Consider the following 24622-nt stretch of genomic DNA (forward strand, 5'->3'; position numbering starts at 1 on the left):
TAGCAGCTCCCTGTGGAATGACCTCTTCACAGGTCACAGAGTGTGCTCAGTAATGTTTCGCATTCTTCTCAAGGGGAAAGACTTTGTCTGTTGTAGTCTATGTCCATGAGTTTTGCTATAAAGCATGTCACTAAATGCTATTATAAATAACTCGGGCAAGATGGTAGCCCTTATAACAATGTACAAAAAGTGAAACTAGATTTGCATTTCCAGGGAAATATATAGTGCTTCAAAAGAGCACCCCTTTAACAGTGACTTCCCTTTAGAGAAACTTAAACCCTTGATACCCTCCCTTTAAGAGCAACTTTGGTACAGTCTCTTTAAAAGTGACTTGGGTACCGTCCCTTTAAGAGCAACTTGGGTAAGGTCCATTTAAGAGAGATTTGCTACACGGCTGGCTCAGCTCTGCTATGTAGTGCGGGTGTCAGCTCTGCTACACGGCTGCATCAGCTCTGCTACGTAGTGTGGGTGTCTGCTCTGCTACACGGCTGGCTCAACTCCGCTACGTAGTCAGGGCCGTCTTAACAGCATTATGGGCCCCTGGGCAGAGGTGGCGAATTGCCCCCCCCCCCAAATGCGCCATCAAATCCCCCACATCTTTGCATATAGTGCCCCCATAGTAGCCAATCCCCCCATATAGTGCCCCCCATAGTAGCCAATCCCCCCATAGTAGCCAGTGCCCCCATATAGTGCCCCCCATAGTAGCCAATCCCCCCATATAGTGCCCCCCATAGTAGCCAGTGCTCCCCATAGTAGCCAGTGCCCCCATAGAAGCCAGTGCCCCCCATAGTAGCCAGTGCCCCCCATAGTAGCCAGTGCCCCCCAAAACAACAAACCAGTTACCCGTCCGCCGGCCCCAGCAGCTGATGTCTCCCGGCAGCGCGCTCCCATCATCCTCCGGGCACAGGCAGTGAGGTACAGAGACGCTGCCTGTGCCGGAAGTGTCCGGCTGCACGACACATCCAGGACACAGGCAGCGTCTTTGTACCCCGCTGCCTGTGCCCGGAGGATGATGGGAGCGCGCTGCCGGGAGACATCAGGGGCCGGCGGACGGGTGAGTTCCTGGACCGCCCGCCCCTTCTATCGCCGCTTAGCTGAGCCGATCAGAAGCCCAGGAAAGTGCTGCTCATTGCACTTTCCTGGGCTTTTGATCGGCTCAGCTGAGAAGCGATAGAAGGGGCGGGCTGAGCGGCGATAGAAGGGGCGGGCTGAGCGGCGATAGAAGGGGCGGAGGGGGCAATAGAGGGGGCGGGCGGGACGGCTTCCTTGCGGTGCTCAGCACTGCTTGGGAGCCGTCTTCGCTTTATAGGACGCACTTAGTTTTATAAGTGTGTCTTATAAAGCGAAAAATACAGATATATCACAGAGGGCAGCGGCCCCCTTACACGCAAGGGCCCCCGGGCAGACGCCTACCCTGCCCAATGGGTAAGACGGCCCTGTACGTAGTGCGGGTGTCGGCTCTGCTACACGGCTGGCTCAGCTCTACGTAGTGTGGGTGTTGGCTCTGCTAAACAGCTGGCTCAGCTGTGCTACATCACTGACTGAACTCTGCTACTTATAATGGTAAAGATCATTGCTCAGTTACAAAATCATTAAAAACCTTCCATCTTCTACATCTTCTATTGGCCAATAATGGACATGTGACTGTGGATGTTGTGAGGCATTGACTGACAAGACCTTAGAATTTCTATTGGCTGCTATATTTCAGCTATTTGCATATGTGCTGTGATTGGCTGTCAGTGTTTAGAGTGTGGCCATTATTTCCAGCTCAGCTACATGTACATTACACACATACAGCTCAGCTACATGTACATTACACATATACAGCTCAGCTACATGTACATTACACATATATACAGCTCAGCTACATGTACATTACACATATATACAGCTCAGCTACATGTACATTACACATATATACAGCTCAGCTACATGTACATTACACACATATACAGCTCAGCTACATGTACATTACACATACACAGCTCAGCTACATGTACATTACACATACACAGCTCAGCTACATGTACATTACACACATATACAGCTCAGCTACATGTACATTACACACATACAGCTCAGCTACATGTACATTACACACATACAGCTCAGCTACATGTACATTACACATATATACAGCTCAGCTACATGTACATTACACATACACAGCTCAGCTACATGTACATTACACATATATACAGCTCAGCTACATGTACCTTAACCACATACAGCTCAGCTACATGTACATTACACATACAGCTCAGCTACATGTACATTAGAAACATAGAAGATTGTCGGCAGAAAAAGACCACTGGGTCCATCTAGTCTGCCCTTTTAGTATTTTCTTCCTTATTATCTTAGGATAGATATATGTCTATCCCAGGCGTGTTTAAATTCTGTTATTGTAGATTTACCAACCACCTCTGCTGGAAGTTTGTTCCAGGTATCTACTACTCTTTCAGTAAAATAATATTTTCTTACATTGCTTCTGATCTTTCCCCCAACTAACCTCTCACTGTGTCCTCTTGTTCTTGAGCTCAGTTTTTTACTAAAAACACTTCCCTCTTGAACCTTATTTAGTCCCTTAACATACTTAAAGGTTTCAATCATGTCCCCCCTTTCCCGTCTTTCCTCCAGACTATACAGATTCAAATCCTTAAGTCTTTCCTGATATGGTTTATGCCTCACACCCTCCACCATTTTTGTAGCCTGTCTTTGGACCCGTTCTATTTTATCAATGTCCTTTTTTAGGTGAGGTCTCCAGAACTGGACACAGTATTCCAGATGTGGCCTCACCAGAGCTCTATACAGCGGGATCACAATCTCCCTCTTCCTACTGGTTATACCTCTAGCTATACACCCCAGCATACGATTTGCTTTCCCCACCGCCTGGTTGCACTGGTGACTCATTTTAAGGCTGTCAGAAATCATTACCCCTAAATCCTTCTCTTCTGAAGTCTTTTCCAACACAGTACTGCCGATGTGATACTCGGATAGAGGATTCCTCCTCCCCAAGTGCATTATTTTACATTTGGAAACGTTGAACTTCAATTTCCACTGTTTGGACCACTTATCTAGCAAAGCTAAATCATTTTCCATATTACTGACACCTCCAGGAATATCCACCCTATTGCACACTTTTGTGTCGTCAGCAAACAGACAAACTTTACCTACCAACCCTTCTCCTATGTCACTTACAAACATATTAAAAAGAATAGGACCCAGAACAGACCCTTGTGGCACACCACTTGTAACCAGTCTCTGCTCGGAATATACACCATTAACAACAACCCTCTGATATCTCTCCTTCAGCCAACCACAAATCCACTGAACTATCCAGGGATTTAGTCCAATTTTCTCCAACTTCTCTATCAGCTCTTTATGGAGAACTGTATCAAAAGCTTTGCTGAAGTCCAGATAGGCGATATCCACAGCACCACCTTCATCCAGCACTTTTGTGGCATAATCAAAGAAATCAATGAGATTAGTCTGACATGATCGGCCCTCAGTAAAGCCATGCTGGTTTGGATCCATCAAATTGTTGATTCTTAGGTGATCCATTATCTTCTTTTTTAGAAGAGTTTCCATCATTACACACATATACAGCTCAGCTACATGTACATTACACACATATACAGCTCAGCTACATGTACATTACACACATACAGCTCAGCTACATGTACATTACACATATATACAGCTCAGCTACATGTACATTACACATATATACAGCTCAGCTACATGTACATTACACACATACAGCTCAGCTACATGTACATTACACACATATACAGCTCAGCTACATGTACATTACACATATATACAGCTCAGCTACATGTACATTACACATATACAGCTCAGCTACATGTACATTACACACATACAGCTCAGCTACATGTACATTACACATATGTACAGCTCAGCTACATGTACATTACACACATATACAGCTCAGCTACATGTACATTACACATATATACAGCTCAGCTACATGTACATTACACACATACAGCTCAGCTACATGTACATTACACACATACAGCTCAGCTACATGTACATTACACACATATACAGCTCAGCTACATGTACATTACACACATATACAGCTCAGCTACATGTACATTACACATATATACAGCTCAGCTACATGTACATTACACATATACAGCTCAGCTACATGTACATTACACACATATACAGCTCAGCTACATGTACATTACACACATACAGCTCAGCTACATGTACATTACACACATACAGCTCAGCTACATGTACATTACATACATACAGCTCAGCTACATGTACATTACACATATATACAGCTCAGCTACATGTACATTACACACATACAGCTCAGCTACATGTACATTACACACATACAGCTCAGCTACATGTACATTACACACATACAGCTCAGCTACATGTACATTACACATATACAGCTCAGCTACATGTACATTACACATATACAGCTCAGCTACATGTACATTACACATATACAGCTCAGCTACATGTACATTACATATATACAGCTCAGCTACATGTACATTACACACACATACAGCTCAGCTACATGTACATTACACATATATACAGCTCAGCTACATGCACATTACACATATATACAGCTCAGCTACATGTACATTACACATATACAGCTCAGCTACATGTACATTACACACATATACAGCTCAGCTACATGTACATTACACACATACAGCTCAGCTACATGTACATTACACATATATACAGCTCAGCTACATGTACATTACACACATATACAGCTCAGCTACATGTACATTACACATATATACAGCTCAGCTACATGTACATTACACACATATACAGCTCAGCTACATGTACATTACACATATGTACAGCTCAGCTACATGTACATTACACACATATACAGCTCAGCTACATGTACATTACACATATATACAGCTCAGCTACATGTACATTACACACATACAGCTCAGCTACATGTACATTACACACATACAGCTCAGCTACATGTACATTACACACATATACAGCTCAGCTACATGTACATTACACACATATACAGCTCAGCTACATGTACATTACACATATATACAGCTCAGCTACATGTACATTACACACATACAGCTCAGCTACATGTACATTACACACATATACAGCTCAGCTACATGTACATTACACACATACAGCTCAGCTACATGTACATTACACACATATACAGCTCACCTACATGTACGTTACACATATACAGCTCAGCTACATGTACATTACACATATACAGCTCAGCTACATGTACATTACACACACAAACAGCTCAGCTACATATACATTACACATATACAGCTCAGCTACATGTACATTACACATATACAGCTCAGCTACATGTACATTACACACATATACAGCTGAGCTACATGTACATTACACACATATACAGCTCAGCTACATGTACATTACACACATACAGCTCAGCTACATGTACATTACACACATACAGCTCAGCTACATGTACATTACACATATACAGCTCAGCTACATGTACATTACACACACAGCTCAGCTACATGTACATTACACAAATACAGCTCAGCTACATGTACATTACATACATATACAGCTCAGCTACATGTACATTACACACATACAGCTCAGCTACATGTACATTAAACATATACAGCTCAGCTACATGTACATTACACACATATACAGCTCAGCTACATGTACATTACACACAGGGCTCTGCTGCAGGCATATATAACACACACATACACAGCTCTGCTCCACACACATCACACACACAGCTCTGCTGCATACACATCACTTCAGCTCATCCAGCACAGCAGAGTCCTGCATACACTGCGCAGCAGTGATCATGTGACTCCTCCTCCTCCTCCATGTGACTGATCACATGACTGTGACATCATGGCAGGTCCTGGAAGCACAGGGGAAGCACACGGCTCCTGTATAGCTCTGCAGGTGGAACCCTAACGCTAAGACTAAACATTCGGATTAGGGTCGGGGGTCCAGCAGGGTCTGATTTTGGCTGCTAGGAAGCCTGGAGTTGAGCAACCAATGAAATCTGGTCAGGGCGGGGCTTGCCTGGGAGCTGTGTGTCCGCCCCCAGCAAGGTCCCTGTACTTTATGGGATTAAGACTATGGGAATAAAATAATAGGATGGACGGATGTGTGGAGGAGCTGGGGGACAGCGGGAGGATTATTGCCCCTGTGTGTGGGTGGATATACGGCTCGGTGTGTGGAGGATATATAGTATAGATGAGGAGATGGCGCTGTAGAACGCTCCAGTTACTGCCGGGTAATTGTCTCCTTATTCTCGGGAACAATGTGGGTCTCAGCAGCCGGACCCCCAGCAATCAGCCTGTTATCCCCCCCCCCATCCTATGGAGGAGATGCCCCTCTAAGTATTAGAGTATTGTACTGATGGCGGGAACTGTGATCTGTGTGATTTATACATTGTCTCATCTTCTTTCTACAATACAGGATCCTCTGCTGATATCTTCTGTATAAGAGACCGACCCATCAACCATGGAGAGAGACAGAGACAAGATGGCCGAGAGGATAATAACCCTCACCCTACACATACTCTTCCTGCTTACTGGGGAGGTGAGGGATTCTGGGAGTGATGTCATCATGACATCATTCTTATCTATGGAATAACAGATGGATAGGACTGGGGAGGTGAGGGATTCTAGGAGTGATGTCATCATGACATCATTCTTATCTATGGAATAACAGATGGATAGGACTGGGGAGGTGAGGGATTCTGGGAGTGATGTCATCATGACATCATATCTATGGAATAACAGATGGATAGGACTGGGGAGGTGAGGGATTCTGGGAGTGATGTCATCATGACATCATTCTTATCTATGGAATAACAGATGGATAGGACTGGAGAGGTGAGGGATTCTGGGAGTGATGTCATCATGACATCATTCTTATCTATGGAATAACAGATGGATAGGACTGGAGAGGTGAGGGATTCTGGGAGTGATGTCATCATGACATCATTCTTATCTATGGAATAACAGATGGATAGGACTGGAGAGGTGAGGGATTCTGGGAGTGATGTCATCATGACATCATTCTTATCTATGGAATAACAGATGGATAGGACTGGAGAGGTGAGGGATTCTGGGAATGGATGGAGTGATAGTAATGTGTCTCTCCATACACAGGATTACACAGTAGTGAAGAAGTCCTCTAGTGGGCGCTGTGGGGCCCCTGGGTGTGAAGGATGGGGAAGAACCCTGAGCCCAATCCCGGGGCCCCTGATACATGAGGAAATGGAGGAAGAGAAGATCCTAGAAGTCACCAACAAGATGGTGGAGCTGCTGAGTGGAGAGGTGAGACTGTGGCTGCTGGGAATGCTGGGACATTATACAGTAACACCACTGGAGGGGTGGGGGGGGATGACTGTGTGACCATTGTGTGTGTCAGGTTCCTATAAGGTGTCAGGACGTGGCGGTCTATTTCTCCATGGAGGAGTGGGAGTATGTAGAAGGACACAAGGATCAGTACAAGGATGTGATGCTGGAGGATCAGCAGCCCCTCCCATCAGCAGGTAATAGACAGGACTATATACACACCTCCTCTCTGTATTATCTGGATGGAAAGAATGAATTCAGTCTCTGTATGTGTTCCCTCCAGTCAGATCCAGTAAGAGAACAGCACCAGAGAGATGTCCCCGTCCTCTTCTCCCACAGGATCAGGATCAGGTAGATGGAGATGTTCCCTATGATCTGTACATCCCACCTGACTTCTCCTACTGTCTGATGACTTTTACAATATTTCTCTCACATCTTATCAATCAGGTGGAATATGAGAACAATATTAATGCTCCAGAGACAGATGTGAGCGGTGATGAGCAGTATAAGGAGGACATCACTACAAGGAAAGATTTGAATGGTTTTAATGCTACAGACATAAGGGTAAAAGAAGAAAAAGAGACAGAGGACAGCAGTAATGAGCAGTATAAGGAGAACATCACTACAGGGGAGGATCTGAACTGTAATACATATACAGACACAATATCAGAAGAAGAAGGGACAGATGTTAGTGGTGGAGATCAGTATAAGGAGGACATCACTACAGGTAACTGCTTAAGTGAGTAGATACAGAGAGCATACAGTCTTTTCTGCTTTATGTTTTGTATTGAATACAAAAGTAGGGCAACTGCGCCTCCTACTGGTCAACATAATGTTTGCTGAGAACTGCCCTGCACTGTACTAATGGTACAGTGACAGCCCATACTACATGTATTACATAAGTAATCCAGTCCACCTGTCTCTGTATGAATAACACAGCCGCCTAATGTCATCTTCATAGGCAAAGAGGCTGCAGCTCATTGAGACAGAAAAACAAATAGAGAGTAGTGACCATTACATTTAAACTTAGGGAGATCATATTAGACTTTAGTAAGGACGGGATCTGTAAAGGATGGAAACTACTAATTAAAATAATAAAATCTGATTTTTTTATTTTTTTTGTTGGCAGATAAGTGTACCCGGAGATCAGAGGGACATCAGATATCTCCAGATATTACAGCAGATGGTCAGATCACACAAGATACATATGAAGAACCTTCTATTACCCCAGATATACCCCCAGCCCCTCACAGCAAAGATCTGCCATCTCATCCTTCTATACACGTCCTGTCTACTGACCCATCACAGGCTGTGAACCAAAATAAAAGTTACAGAACAGATGAGGGACGTAAGATAGCTCATATAGAAGAGGAGCCATGTAATACTGAGATATCAGGTCAGGGAACTCACACAGGAGAGAAGCTGTTTTCATGTCTGAAATGTAGAAAATGTTTTACTAGGAAATCTTCACTTATTAGACACCAGATGATTCACACTGGAGGGAAGCCATATTCATGTTCAGAATGCCAGAAATGTTTTTCTCAAAAATCTAATCTTGTAGAGCATCAAAGAACTCACAAGGGGGAGAAGCCATTTTCGTGTCCAGAATGTGGAAAAAGTTTTATTCAGAAATCTGATCTTCTTTTGCATCTGAGAATTCACACAAAAGAGAAGCCATTTTCATGTGAATGTGGGAAACATTTTACTTGGAAACAAGATCTTCTTGTACATCAAAGAAATCACACAGGGGAGAGGCCATATCGATGTTCAGAATGTGAAAAATGTTTTATTAAGAAAGCATATCTTATTAACCATCAGAGAACTCACACAGGGGAGAGGCCATTTTTATGTTCAGAATGTGGAAAGTGTTTTACTCAGAAATCTAATCTTGTAGAGCATCAAAGAACTCACAAGGGGGAGAAGCCATTTTCGTGTCCAGAATGTGGAAAAAGTTTTATTCAGAAATCTGATCTTCTTTTGCATCTGAGAATTCACACAGAAGAGAAGCCATTTTCATGTGAATGTGGGAAACATTTTACTTGGAAACAAGATCTTCTTGTACATCAAAGAAATCACACAGGGGAGAGGCCATATCCATGTTCAGAATGTGAAAAATGTTTTATTAAGAAAGCATATCTTATTAACCATCAGAGAACTCACACAGGGGAGAGGCCGTTTTTATGTTCAGAATGTGGAAAGTGTTTTACTCAGAAATCTAACCTTGTTTTGCATCAGAGAACTCACACAGGAGAGAAGCCGTTTCCATGTCCACAATGTGGGAAATGTTTTCCTTGTAAATATGATCGTTCTGTACATCAAAGAACTCACACAGGGGAGAGTTCCATGTTCAGTATGTGATAAAAGGTTTAGTAAGAAAATATCTTACTAACCATCAGAGAACTCACACAGGAGAAAAGCCATTTTCATGTTTATAATGTGGGAAATGTTTTACTGATAAATCATATCTTTTAAGACATGAGATAATTCACACAAGGGAGACCCCATCAGAGACAGGGGCAACAACATCAGAACGTCCACAAAGGGGATTATTCTTTTTTCCCTACCATATGTAGAAATTATTTATGCAAAAGGCAACTTTAGCCGCACATCATACAGAAAAAACATCTTTATCTAAGGAACGTGAAAAACATTTTACTTACCAAATCTTAAAAGAGGAATTACAGCCGATTGTGGAGGAAAAGACAAGACATAATGTTAGAAATCAGAAATCAAAATGAATTCCCCAATACATTTTTGTAGGCAGCGAATGGGCAAAACGCAAATAAGAGAAAAATTCTTCAGACCTTTTTGCCAATAACTTGAATAATTTTATTTATCAGACATGTAATAAGACTTCACTGTGTGTTATGCAGACAAGCTAAAGGAGGAGGATACAGCTGCTAGTAATGGGGTAATCTACTAGAGGAAGACACAGCTGCTCGTAAAGTGTTAAAGGGATATTCCAAGTTACAATTATTATACAGAGGATAAGTGTGAGATCACAGGGGCTCTGACTGCTGCTGCCAACATGATCTCCAGAATACACATTTGTTCACCTTGCACTCAAAAACGTAAACTTATTTTATTTGGATTTTATCTCCTCAACTAACATGGAATAAAAAGTAATTGTGAGGTGTGACTTGCCTTTTGTATTCGGCCTTATGAGTCAAAACTGTGGAGGACCACCTACGAGTTATTTGGGTCTGTCTCTACCAGGAGGACCACCTTTGGAAGTCAAAGCCAGAAATGGACTGAAAATCTCAATCTTTCCTTTATGACCTGTTCTCTGTTCATAGTCTGTTCCTGGCTTTGGCTGCAAAGATTTGTCAGATAATCTATCTGTGTAAACCACCCTAAGGGTATGTGCACACTATGGAAATGCGATGTAAAATCTGTTGCGGAATCCGTCCGTCCGATTTTGTCGTCCATTAATGCATAAAATGAAGTCTATGACATGGAGACGCGCCAGCCCGCCACAATCTGCGATTTTACGTCGTATTTCTGTAGTGTGCACATACCCTTAGATGGGAGAGCTAGTGGCATCCCTTAATTCCTTAAAGATTTGAAGCCAAAGGCAGAAATGGATTTGAAAAGGGAAGAAGTCTCAGGCTATCCTTTATGACCTGATCTCTGTTTATAGTCTGTTTCTGGCTTTGGCTTCAAATCTTTGTCAGATAATCTTTCTGTGTACATGGACCCCTAAAAGTACTTGTTCAGTATTTAAAGGGAAAGTTGACAGATTTGAAAGACAGATCCCGTCGGAATAATCTGAAATTTAGAGGCATCCCAGAGTCAGTGCCTCCGCACAAGCTACTGCATTATGTTCAGAAATTAAAGGAGAAGTCCAGTGAAAATTTTTGTATGTTATTGCCCCCCAAAAGTTATACAAATAATCAATATACACTTATTATGGGAAATGCCTATAAAGTGCTTTTTCCCTCTTCACTTATTACTTCATCAAGGCTTCACTTCCTGGATAAAATGGTGATGTCACGACAGGACTCCCAGAGCTGTGCGGGCTGTGGCTGCTGGAGAGATGATGGCTGGGGGATGCTCAGTGTCCCTCCAGTGCCCTGTGTCCCTCAGTGTCCCCTTGCCATCATCCTCTCCAGCAGCCACTGCCCGCACAGATCTGGGAGTCGGGTCGTGACATCACCATGTTATCCAGGAAGTGAAGCCTTGGTGCAGGGGAAAAGGCACTTTATGTGCATTTCCCTTAATAAGTGTATATTGGGGATTTTTATAACTTTTGGGGGGGAATACAATACTTTAATAAAAATTTGCATTGGACTTCTCCTTTAATAAAAGGACTTTTCCCTGACTGTACCCACAGAGACCTGGTAATCGATAGTCCCTAGACACCTGCCACCTGATGTACCCAGGGACATGTTGGTTCATGTTCACTTTCACGTAAAGGAGGCTACCAGAAAAAGGGATAATATTTCTGATCGCTGTGTTCACCGATTTCTCCGCAGCTACATTGCAATGGTGACTGCTGCCCTACGCGAAGAGAAGATTCTCTACAAATGGTATGTACAATGGTACAAACTGGTATCTAGGAATGGCGCTACTTCGGCCATAAGCTTCATTGATGACGGCATTAAATTCCTAGAGACGTGGGATATCACCGTTCCTTCTGTACAGCGACCAGCAGCAGAGTTCCATAAATTGTGTCCGGATTGACAGGTGACCTCCCGCAACCGGAGTCATCACCGCACTCCATGAACCTCTCATAGGGGTCAACGTAGCTGTACCTGGCTGTCGGATTCTGGCTGTGTTATAACATGGCCCATGTTTTTGTTCCATTTTCTGTTCTTGTTTCTGTTTTGTTTTTTTTTTAAGGCCTTTAAGACGTGCTCCAGTGTTCTCCATGACGGAAGTCTCCCCGTGACTCTATATGTAGACCCTATTTGTTACACTTGGTTGTTCTCTATATAGGTCCGCAGTGTGCACACTAACACGACTATGGTTCTTACATTTGTGTCTTATAATGTGAGGAGTCTGAAAAAAAGTCAAAAAGTCACTTTGTATGTTTGCAAGAGATGCATATCACATGATTTGGTGGAAAAAAAAAAAAAATTAAACGTTCCCAATTTTATCCGTTTTATTGCTAGATGGAGAAACTATGAGAGCAGCGGGGGAGGGGGGTTACATATAATCCCTGAAGCAGAGGGAATGGAATATTTAGGAGTAGAACTTACGGCCTCTCCTCAACAATATGTGGAGTTCAATCTCAAACCAGTACTAAAAGGGCCCTATTCCACCTGACGACTATCGTTCAGATTATCGTTAAATCTTTCGAATCTAAACAATAATCGTTCGGTTGAAATGCAGTTAATGATTAACGACCGAACGAGAAATCGTTGATCGCTTTATAAGACCTGGACCTATCTTTATCGTTGCTCGTTCGCAAAACGTTTGCAAATCGTTCGCATTGAATAAGACGTCGTTCGGTTGTTTGCAGTAGATACGAACGCAATAGCGAAGAAAAAATGATCGCAAATACGATCATAAGTAACGATTATCGTTCCATGGAAATGAGTGAACGTTTTCAGGTCTTTTGCAACAGCTGTCGTTTGAGATCGTTAATCGTTAACGATTATGCAAACGATAATCGTCCGGTGGAATAGGGCCCAAAAAGATGCCCTTAAGTATGTCAGCTAGATTGGCTTTAATTAAGATGGTGATTCTTCCCCAGATCAACTACTTCTTGTCTGCAGCCCCGACTTATTGTCAATGAGAAGTGGTTCAGGCGGATAGAGCAGGTATTGAACAGGTTGATGTGGGTAAGAAAGAGGGTCAGACTTAAATACTCTCATTTCTGTAAGGTGGAAAGTAGTTTGGAGATCACAGAGATTTGGGATAGTAAAAACTTTGAAGAATTTTTTAAAATACAGTCACAAAATCATTGGAAAAGAAAAGGGTATATGAGAGTAAATCACTTCTTTTCAGAGGGGGTGTTAAAGAATATAGATACATTGGAAAATGATGTAGAGAGAGGTTGGGGTCAAAAATTTCGGCACTGGCAGTTAAAAAAGGCTTATGAGCAGGTGGGAAAGAGAGTGACTGGGGGAGAGGAATAGTCCTATATTACCTGCTCCTAGACCACCTATTTTGCATGAAGATGGGGATGACTGGAAGGAGGAAGGGGGGGGAGGGGGGCGGCCAAACAATAAGAGTGCTCCTTTCCAGCCCAACACACATTACTGACACACACAGCACTTATAGCTCAGTGTTCTCACACTTCCTCTCTGTCAGGCTGATCTCCACACTGGTAGGTTGAGGACCTGCAGGTCATGTGATCAGGTTCTTTACCCTTTTCTCTCTCTGTGGAGGTCCTACTCTGCCTCCTGTTTCTTCTTATGTTCGGTGCTCAGCCTGCACTACAGTGAGGGGGCTGAACATTAGAGCTCTGGGCCCCTAGAGATGCTGTGGGGCTGACGCCGGCCCTGTCACTTCAGCTCATCCAGCTGTGATACAAAAGCCATAATGACTGCCGTGGCATATAAAATGGCGGTCGGAGCCCACAAAATGTCCGCCAATCCACACAAAATGGCACCGAACCATACAAAGATGGCTGTTGTGAAACAACATGGCGGGTCATAAGCCAGTTCATGTAACCTTGTTTTCCACCTTATGTAAGTGAATAATATTTTGGCTGCACTCTGTCAGACTTGACATGTTATGGGAAGCGTATTTCTTCTGGGAAGCGGTTTGACGGAATTCGGCCAGTTTTGTTGAACAACATCCTCGTAAGTAATGTCTTACAGATGTGGGAGCCCATCTGTAACTGCCTACTTTTAATGACGCAAATAAGGGTATATAAGATGTTAAATATCGCCAAGCTTTTGTGATCATCAATTGACAGCAGTGATTGGAGACGCCTGAAGCTGCCTGAAGCGACCTGTCGCTAAGGCTTGGTGATATTTTCCTGACAATACCCATTTCGGAACTCATCAATGAAGTGTGGGAAATGATATATTATATTTTCAACAAACCATGTTACACTATTGCTGATTTGTCCGACTTTCTTTTCATGTTCTATAACAGAATCCAAAGAATCTCGCTCTAATGGTCCGTTTACACGGAACGATAATCGTTCGTTTTTACACGATAACGATCCCATTTGAGCCATAATCGTTCCGTGTAAACGATGCGAACGATCAAGCGACGAGCGAGAAATCGTTCATTTTGATCTTTCAACATGTTCTCAAATCGTCGTTGATCGTTCGCAAAAACATTCGCAGATCGTTCCGTGTAAACAGTCTTTCAACGATTTGACCAATGTGTGAGATGGGCTTAAGCGATCGCAAAACGATTTTTGTGTACGATGTATCGTTCCGTCTAAACGCTGATCGTTATAAAAAAAAAATAATTCAAAATCGTTAATCGTGAGATCGGGCGAATTATCGCTACGTGTAAAAGTACCATAAGCAAAACACCAGCACAGCAGAGTCCTGCATACACTGCGCAGCAGCCCATGATCATGTGACTCCTCCTCCATGTGACTGATCACATGACTGTGACATCATGGCAGGTCCTGGAAGCACAGGGGAAGCACACGGCTCCTGTACAGCTCTGCGGGAGGAGGGAAGGAGGTGGGGGACAGGAGGAGGATTATTACCCCTGTGTGTGGGTGGACATACGGCTCGGTGTATGGAGGATATATAGTATAGATGAGGAGATGGCGCTGTAGAACGCTCCAGTTACTGCCGGGTAATTGTACAGCGTTCCCTGAGAGGCTCAATAATGAAATCTAACATTGCTTGTCCCATAAAAGCCACAATTCTTTATTATAGCGTCATCCTGGCGGCAAAAGATTAGACAATAGTAATAAACTGACTGACAATCTATTAAGATAGAACTCTGACAGATCTCCATAGCAACCATTGTCCCCATGTAATTGTTATTGCAGCCCTGGCTATAGCAGTGGGAGGCGATGTGCTGTACTGATGGCCGGAGCTGTGTGATCTATACATTGTCTCATCTTCCTTCTACACTACAGGATCCTCTGCTGATATCTTCTGTATAAGAGACCGACCCATCAACCATGGAGAGAGACAGAGACAAGATGGCCGAGAGGATAATAACCCTCACCCTACACATACTCTTCCTGCTTACTGGAGAGGTGAGGGATTCTGGGAGTGATGTCATCATGACATCATTCTTATCTATGGAATAACAGATGGAAAGGACTGGAGAGGTGAGGGATTCTGGGAGTGATGTCATCATGACATCATTCTTATCTATGGAATAACAGATGGATAGGACTGGAAAGGTGAGGGATTCTGGGAGTGATGACATCAATGTACCTTGTGTTGTCCGGATACCTCCTGCTGAGTGATCCCAGCCACTTACCCCTAATTAACCCCTTTCCTGCCAATATAGTTCTGCTGTGCTGCCAGTTCCTTCCTTTGGTACAGATACCGCCTGCTGAGTTTCCTTTTTTATTCTTGTCCCTGTTTAAAAAAAAAAAAAAAAAGTTAAAGAGGAGAGAGACGTAGGCTTTTTGTGGGAAAACATTTTTTACAGCGGGAGTTATCTTGTTCTTTTTCTTAAAACAAAACAAAACAAAAAAACTTCAAAATGACTTAAAGGGGTATTCCCCCCAAGAGCTAAAAAAATAAAATGCTCCCATAGTTACAGACATAAGGATTGCATCTCCCATCATGCAATCCTTATGTCTGATTGGTCCATGATGTAGCTGAGCTGATATCCACAAGATATAGCAGAGCTGAGTGCGCGGCATAGCAGAGTTATGTGAGTTGTGAAGTGAGTGTGGGGGGGGGGGGCTGTAGAGGCGGTTGTGCCCCTGAAGGTGGGGGTGTTACTGTGCCGTGGGTGAGTCGCGGTGGGGGGGCATTGGGGAACGGTCTTTGCTGGGGTGCCGTGGGTGAGTCGCGGGGGAGGGGTTTCGCGGGCTAGTCACGGGGAAGGGCCGTGGGTGAGTCCCGGGTGTGGATGCCGCACGCCACGGCGAGTCCAGGGGGGGTTGGTTGCCGCGGGTGAGCGGGGCTGATGCCACCGGCGAGCCACGGGGGGTATTGGGGTTTGCAGGTGAGTCTTCCTTGCCGCAGCACTGAACACGGATCACTGGAACAGGAGCGCTCACCCGGGGCACACACACACTCGGCACTCACCCCCCGGGTGTGTGTGCCGCGGATGAGCACTCCTGTGCTGTGACACTTCTCTCTTCACACACACAGCCGACGGTGTCCGCTCCTGTAAGCCACCCAGCCCGCCCCTGTGCTGTGATACCCATGCTGACATTGTGCAGCAGGGGCAAAGCACAGGATCGGGCTGGCATGGAAGCTAGAGCAGGCACAGTCGGCTGTGTGTGTGGAGGGGGAAGTGTCACAGCGCAGCACAAGAACGGGCATGGTTGGATCTTGGATGTGGGAGGGGGGAGTGGGTCGAGGAATCATAGAAGCGGGCATCTTTGGATCTGGGGGGAGCGGGCCAGGGAAACACAGGAACGGGCATGGTTGGATCTGGGGGGGGAGGAGCAGTTCCGAGGGATCATAGGAGTGGGCATAGTTGGATCTGGGGGGGGGGGGGTAGCGGGCCGGGGGATCATAGGAACGGGAATAGTTGGATCTTGGGGGGGGGAGTAGCGGGCCGGGGGATCATAGGAGCGGGCATGGTTTTATCTTGGGGGGATTAGCAGGCCGGGGGATCATAGGAACGGGCATGGTTGAATCTGGAGCGGGGGGAGGTAGCGGGCCGGGGGATCACAGGGGAGGGCATGGTTGGATGGGGAGGGGGGGATGTCATAGCACAGAAACGAGCCGGGGGGCTGACAGGAGCGGGCATGGTTGGATGTGTGTGTGTGGGGAGGGGGTCACAGCAGCACTGGAGGAAGCTGAGGGAGACTGTAGCTATCCTCCCTCTCTTCAGTGGGCTGGGTTAACCCAGCCCATTGAAGAGACGGAGGACATGTGATGCCGACACGGAGGGTGGGGGCCAGGAGCAGGGAGCGGTGTCGGGTTGGACTGAGATTTGATGAGTCTGTGTGTTTGGTGGGGGTGAATGCACCTAGATAACAGCAAAACTATGCAGAATCCATAATAAATTGATATTGGAAAGATGTAAAGCTACGGGTGGGCAATGTATTAATACAAAAATAATTTTGGGGGGAATACCCCTTTAATGTCGTTTTACTGCAGAAAAGGCTTTAGCTATGTTATTTGCGCAATCTGACTTAGACAGCAGAGAGGAGATATAATTTTTGGAATCACCATCATCATCATCTTCCGATTCCTCTGATGATGAAACTTCACACATGCAACCTCGCGATAATGAGCCATCAACTTCTAGTCACCCCTCATGGATCCCCACAACCAGTTATGTTCCCCAGGTATCTGAATTTACGGCCACCCCAGGCATTATTTAAGATATCACAGGATTCAGAGAAATAGATTTTTTTGTTGTTATTTTTCTCTGACAACGTAATTGCTCTCATCGTGGTCCAAACAAATATTTATGCTGAGCATTTTACTGCCCAATATCCAAATAAATATTACTTTAAAAATGGACCCCTACAGACCCTACCGAAATGTACAAATTTTGGGGCATTGTTTTAAGCATGGGCATCATAAGAAATCCCTCTCTTAGAGCAAAGATATCTTATACCATACGCCTCTTAACCCACTTGTCAGGTCCAGGACACGTTTTGAAATGCCACTTAGCTTTGTACACTTTGCCAACGATGAGGAATTCCCACCCAAAGTGACCCCAGCTTGGACCGTTTATTTAGAATTCGGCCATTAATTAATTTTTTTAATTCCAAATTTTCAGAAATGTATAACCCCCAGAAATGTGTCTGTGTGGGCTTTGAGAGCAGGTTTGGTTTCTGCCAATACCTCCCGAACCAAAGGGCGAGGTATGGTGTAAAGCGTTACAAGCTTTGTGAAAGCGTATCTGGATACACATGCATGTTTCGTGTATACGAGGGAAAGGACACCCACATAGAGCCCCCATAGAAAATAGTTTGGGATTTGGTCCACCCCATTCTAGACCGTGGATACCAGCTGTATTTAGCATAAATCTGCTGAGCGAGTTAGCTGTCAGAGGCACAGGTGCATGTGGCACAATTCATAAAAAACAAAAAAAGTCCTCCCTAAATCGTTCTTCGAACAGCCATTGCCCCGAGGGGAAAGTCGGGTTCTTTGCTCAGACGACTTTATGTTGGTCAAATACAAGGACAAGTGGGATGTCCTTGTGTAGACTAGTCTGCCTGCTGACCATTCCACCCCAGTCCTAGTTCGAGGAAACATAGAACCTACCATCAAACCAAGAATACTATAAATTCATAGGAGGGGTGGACCTTTCGGACCAGGTCTTGCAGCCCTACAGTGCCTTGTGTAAAACCTGGTTTGGGTACAAAAAAATGGCAGTGCATGTAACCCAAATGGCCTTATACAATTCTTTTGTTCTGTACAAAAATGCTGGCCGGTAAAGGGTTGTCTTCTTTGCTGGTTGTTATAGGGTTGTCTTCTCTGCTGGTTGGTATAGGGTTGTCTTCTCCTCTGATCAGTATAGGATTGTCTTCTCTAATGATCGGTAAAGGGTTGTCCTCTCTAATGATTGGTAAAGTATTGTCTTCTCTGATGATCGGTAAAGGATTGTCTTCTCTAATGATCGGTAAAGGATTGTCTTCTCTGATGATCGGTAAAGGGCTGTCTTCTCTGATGATTGGTAAAGGATTGTCTTCTCTGATGATCGGTAAAGGGTTGTCTTCTCTGCTGATCGGTAAAGGGTTGTCTTCTCTGATGATCGGTAAAGGGTTGTCCTCTCTGATGATTGGTAAAGTATTGTCTTCTCTGATGATCGGTAAAGGATTGTCTTCTCTGATGATCGGTAAAGGATTGTCTTCTCTGATGATCGGTAAAGGATTGTCTTCTCTGATGATCGGTAAAGGGTTGTCTTCTCTGCTGATCGGTAAAGGGTTGTCCTCTCTGATGATTGGTAAAGGGTTGTCCTCTCTGATGATTGGTAAAGTATTGTCTTCTCTCATGATCGGCAAAGGATTGTCTTCTCTGATGATCGGTAAAGGATTGTCTTCTCTGATGATCGGTAAAGGGTTGTCTTCTCTGCTGATCGGTAAAGGGTTGTCTTCTCTGATGATCGGTAAAGGGCTGTCTTCTCTGATGATTGGTAAAGGATTGTCTTCTCTGATGATCGGTAAAGGGTTGTCTTCTCTGCTGATCGGTAACGGGTTGTCTTCTCTGATGATCGGTAAAGGGCTGTCTTCTCTGATGATTGGTAAAGTATTGTCTTCTCTGATGATCGGTAAAAGGGTTGTCTTCTCTGATGATTGGTAAAGTATTGTCTTCTCTGATGATTGGTAAAAGGGTTGTCTTCTCCGCTATTTGGTAAAGAGATGTATTCTCCGTTAATTCACGTTCTCTGGTTCATGGAACTGAACCATCCCCATGGCCCTCGTAAAGGGATGTATTCCACCTTTTCACCTTCTCTTGCCCATCCCTGGAACACCTCCAGACACTGTCTTAGCAGATCAGCTCAGTTTCTTTATATCCTAAAGACAATAATGTAGAGGTAAACACCTTCCTGTAGGTGGCATCCTTTGGATAGAATAAAGTCCTTGTCCTTCTGCTGACTCCATTGGGCGTGTTAGGCCCATCCACATGTGATGCTGATAAGGAGGCTTTGAAGTATGCAACAGGTTCTGGTTTATGGCTTAATGACAGCAGAAAAGCCATCCAACTGTTTGACTCCACTCTTTTCACTTAAAGGGGTACTTCACTTAATAAAATTTAACCCTGTTCAATCCCCACCGATAATCTAAGCGTGTGTGTAATAGGTTTCTATTACATGAATTGGACCATTTGTCTGCAGCATATTCTGACTTACACCCTGAAGCTGCAGAAAATCCTCACTTCCTGGTTCACATGGTCTCCACACCCTTGTCCTCCCCCTCCCTTCTGAGACTAAAGTCACATGAACTCAGTCTTTTCTGTTGCCAGGCAAGCTGTAAAACCTCATCTCTAACCCCACCCACCGCTGACATCACACCAATCAGTGAGCACCTGGCCAAGGAGTGAGGAAACAACAGAACAGTGACAGCCTCCAGAGCAGTATAGCGGTAATAAAACAGTTGTTTCATCTCTCTCTTTCTAATTTATCTACGTAGATGGATATGTGGCCCAGCGTAAGCTTGTCTGTCACTATCGAGGGTTAATTAATTACCTCAGTCTGGCAGTTAGAGAAAGTGCCAGCACACAATATTGCTAGTTGTCCAGCAGTGAGGGAGTTATCAGGAAGATGTCTGTGGGGTAAAATTAAGCTTAAATGTGTGCGTGAGGTAGAAACTGTGACAGAGAGCCAGATTTTTGTGGAAACTGCAGCCAGAGATCACAGCACAGTAGCTGGATTTGCCACAAGGGGAGAAAATTCAGCCCAGTAAGAATCAGACAGATTATAGGATAGGACTGAGGAGACTTGCCCCAGTAACCAATCAGATTCCACTTTTGATTTTCCAAAGAGTCTGTGAGGAATGAAAGGTGGAATCTGATTGGTTGCTAGGGGCAACTGAGCCAGTTTCACCTTACCCCATGTTTGATAAATCTCCCCCGATATGTTTAAGGGAATTGAAGCCCCCCAAATTCACCCAGAATCTCAAAGAACTCGCAACGCCTCACACTGTCATACCATAAGAGCGGCTGCGGATAGCCGATAGATTGATAGACACATTATTTTGTTTACAATGTAAAACAGATGCAGATTGAGCCAGCAATGAGCAGATACTACAAGATCAAGCAGATACTTGGCAGTTGGCTCTAAGGTGCAATGCACGCTGGGAGATGTAGTTTCCCGGCCTGCGCCATCTTGGATATAAACTGGCTTTTTAAAAAAAACTTGTAGCTCAAGAACGGCAGCAGCTACATAGATGGGATATGGCTCAAATTACTCAGGGGGACTTGGTGAGTAAGATCAGCTAGGTTTGAAAGCATTTCATTTTAGCTCTTTCGTGGAATACCCCTTTAAATGCAAGGCTTGTTAAGCATTGTCCAGTAATTATGATTCTCCATTTCATTGTCTCTGGAAGCAGCTTCATTTACATAGGCTCTGTCCATTCTGTCCATCTTCTTTTTGGCCTCTGTCACCATAGACCATAAGGCTATGTTCAGGATTAATCACGGCCGTGTTGCAAATCGGCAACAACGGCTGTGATTAATCATTTACTTACATTGTGTGAACATAGCCTAAAATTGTATCAGATTTATACTTGGTGTAGTCCATGTTGGCTCCAACATATGATGCTTAAAGGGGAACTCCAGGTAGAGGTTAAAAAAATGAAACTCCTGCAGAAGCATATGGCATTTCTTACCTATTTATCCCAGCTTTGAGACTACATCCAAAAATCCATTTGTTTTGGATGTTTTGTTCTGTATTGTGTTTCTGTACTTTCTGGTTGAGCAGATGTACACAGTACTACAGGTTCCAGAATGCTATGCTTTCCCCCAGCTGTTCCATCACAGTCCTCCACCCTGCCCATTCCCCGCCCAAATCTGTTGCAGAACATCTAGGCTGTGTTCACACATTGCTTCATTGTGTTACTGAATTATATGCAGTACTTTATCATTTCATTGTCCCACCCACACAGCACACTGTATTCTCTACCTGTAACACCACACAGCACACTGTATTCTCTACCTGTAACACCACACAGCACGCTGTATTCTCTACCTGTAACACCACACAGCACGCTGTATACTCTACCTGTAACACCACACAGCACACTGTATTCTCTACCTGTAACACCACACAGCACACTGTATTCTCTACCTGTAACACCACACTGCACACTGTATTCTCTACCTGTAACACCACACAGCACGGTGTATTCTCTACCTGTAACACCACACTGCACACTGTATTCTCTACCTGTAACACCACACAGCACTGTATTCTCTACCTGTAACACCACACAGCACTGTATTCTCTACCTGTAACACCACACAGCACGCTGTATTCTCTACCTGTAACACCACACAGCACGCTGTATTCTCTACCTGTAACACCACACAGCATGCTGTATTCTCTACCTGTAACACCACACAGCATGCTGTATTCTCTACCTGTAACACCACACAGCACACTGTATTCTCTACCTGTAACACCACACAGCACACTGTATTCTCTACCTGTAACACCACACTGCACACTGTATTCTCTACCTGTAACACCACACTGCACACTGTATTCTCTACCTGTAACACCACACAGCACTGTATTCTCTACCTGTAACACCACACTGCACACTGTATTCTCTACCTGTAACACCACACAGCACTGTATTCTCTACCTGTAACACCACACTGCACACTGTATTCTCTACCTGTAACACCACACAGCACTGTATTCTCTACCTGTAACACCACACAGCACGCTGTATTCTCTACCTGAAACACCACACAGCACTGTATTCTCTACCTGTAACACCACACAGCACTGTATTCTCTACCTGTAACACCACACAGCACGCTGTATTCTCTACCTGTAACACCACACAGCACGCTGTATTCTCTACCTGTAACACCACACAGCACTGTATTCTCTACCTGTAACACCACACAGCACGCTGTATTCTCTACCTGTAACACCACACAGCACACTGTATTCTCTACCTGTAACACCACACAGCACGCTGTATTCTCTACCTGTAACACCTGTAGTTGAGCCACACAATAAGGACTTTATACAATACTATCTTACATGGGATATACTGTTTATGCCTTGTTTTTTTCTCCAGGTGGGATTGGCAGTGCCGGCTCTGATCCTCTCTGCCGTTTAGCATCATTTACTTGTGTTACTGCATAATTTTTGTGAATACGCTACAGTACTGCAATGAAACTCCAACATGTGTGAACATAGCCCTAATTTCACTGCAGACTTCTGCACAATCAGCAAAATTGCAACAGCTGCTTCTGGCCGGTCAGAGATGGTGAATCACTCAGGGGATTGGGGGATCCAGCCAAGCCTCCTGTGACATCACACCCCGCTCCCTGTCTGCATCATCAGCCTGTGCTCAGCAGACACACAATGTGAGACAGAGACATAGAATATTTATCTCCTAAGGGGGGATAGCAGAAGGAGCAGGAGACAATGTGAATTGGCACAGAGGCCATTTTTCTTCACTTCCTGGATTTCTATCAGCTACCAGTGTGGCAGAACCGCACAGATACAGTAATACATTATATAGACACATATTTTAATGTACTTTTAATAGAAAACAAATTTTCCTTATGTGGAAATCCCCTTTAACCCTTCATTTAGGATTCTGGAAAACAAGAACAATAATAGAATAACAGGCAAAACCTTCCTTTAATGTCCTTTACCTGAACTATACATGCATTAAAACAAGTAACATATAAACCTTCTAAATCTAATGATCTATTAAACTAATACTTTCTATTCTATGATATATATATTACACATTCACACCCACAGGCACTCCAAATTGCAACCCTCACACAGGTAACTCCTGTCCTTCTTTACAACAGTCCATCCAATCAGGTTATTGGTTATACGATTTCTTGGTGTCAGGTCTCATTCAATATTATATATAAAAATGCTGCCCGTGTACAGCTTGATGCCCCATTTGGAGATGTTGCTTGGGCAGTTTGAAGGCCTCTCTGCAACTGCTGCACCTTCACAGCTTGACGGCTTCTCTGGGACTTCTAGACACACATCACTTACTTGAACCTTGTTTGCTGTCAATGAATGGAAACACCCAGTAGTTTTGTTTGCTGTCACTAAATGGAAACACCCAGTAACCTTGTTTGCTGTCAATGAATGGAAACACCCAGTACTCTTGTTTTCTGTCAATGAATGGAAACATCCAGTAGCCTTGTTTTCTGTCACTGAATGCAAACACCCAGTAACATTGTTTGCTGTCACTGAGTGTAAACACTCAGCGACCTTGTTTGCAGTCACTTAGTGGAAACACCCAGCGACCTTGTTTGCTGTAATTGAATGGAAACACCCAGTAACTTTGTTTGCTGCAATGAATGGAAACACCCAGTACTCTTGTTTACTGTCAATTAATGGAAACACCCAGTAGCCTTGGTTGCTGTCGCTGAATGGAAACACACAGTAACCTTGCTTGCTGTCACCAATTTTGGGATGGTTTATATGCTACCTCTGTTTTAATGGTTCACTGCCATGATCACCGCCATGCTGTTGCCCAGAATTTGGCATAATGGTGCGAT

At 44.1% G+C, this 24622-nt stretch overlaps 1 protein-coding gene across 1 annotated transcript in view; it reads left to right on the plus strand.

Moving 5' to 3' along the window:
- LOC138786641 (zinc finger protein 585A-like) overlaps positions 1 to 24622 on the plus strand; it is a 65783-nt gene that overhangs the window by 32184 nt on the left and 8977 nt on the right. Inside the window, exons 2-4 of the mRNA XM_069963622.1 lie at positions 8518 to 9742; positions 11864 to 12026; positions 13109 to 13174. Of these exons, the coding sequence (XP_069819723.1) occupies positions 8518 to 9742; positions 11864 to 12026; positions 13109 to 13174 (1454 nt within the window). The remainder of the gene's footprint in view (positions 1 to 8517; positions 9743 to 11863; positions 12027 to 13108; positions 13175 to 24622) is intronic.

Source organism: Dendropsophus ebraccatus, chromosome 3 (assembly GCF_027789765.1).
Source record: "Dendropsophus ebraccatus isolate aDenEbr1 chromosome 3, aDenEbr1.pat, whole genome shotgun sequence".
Classification (NCBI taxonomy): Eukaryota; Metazoa; Chordata; class Amphibia; order Anura; family Hylidae; genus Dendropsophus; species Dendropsophus ebraccatus.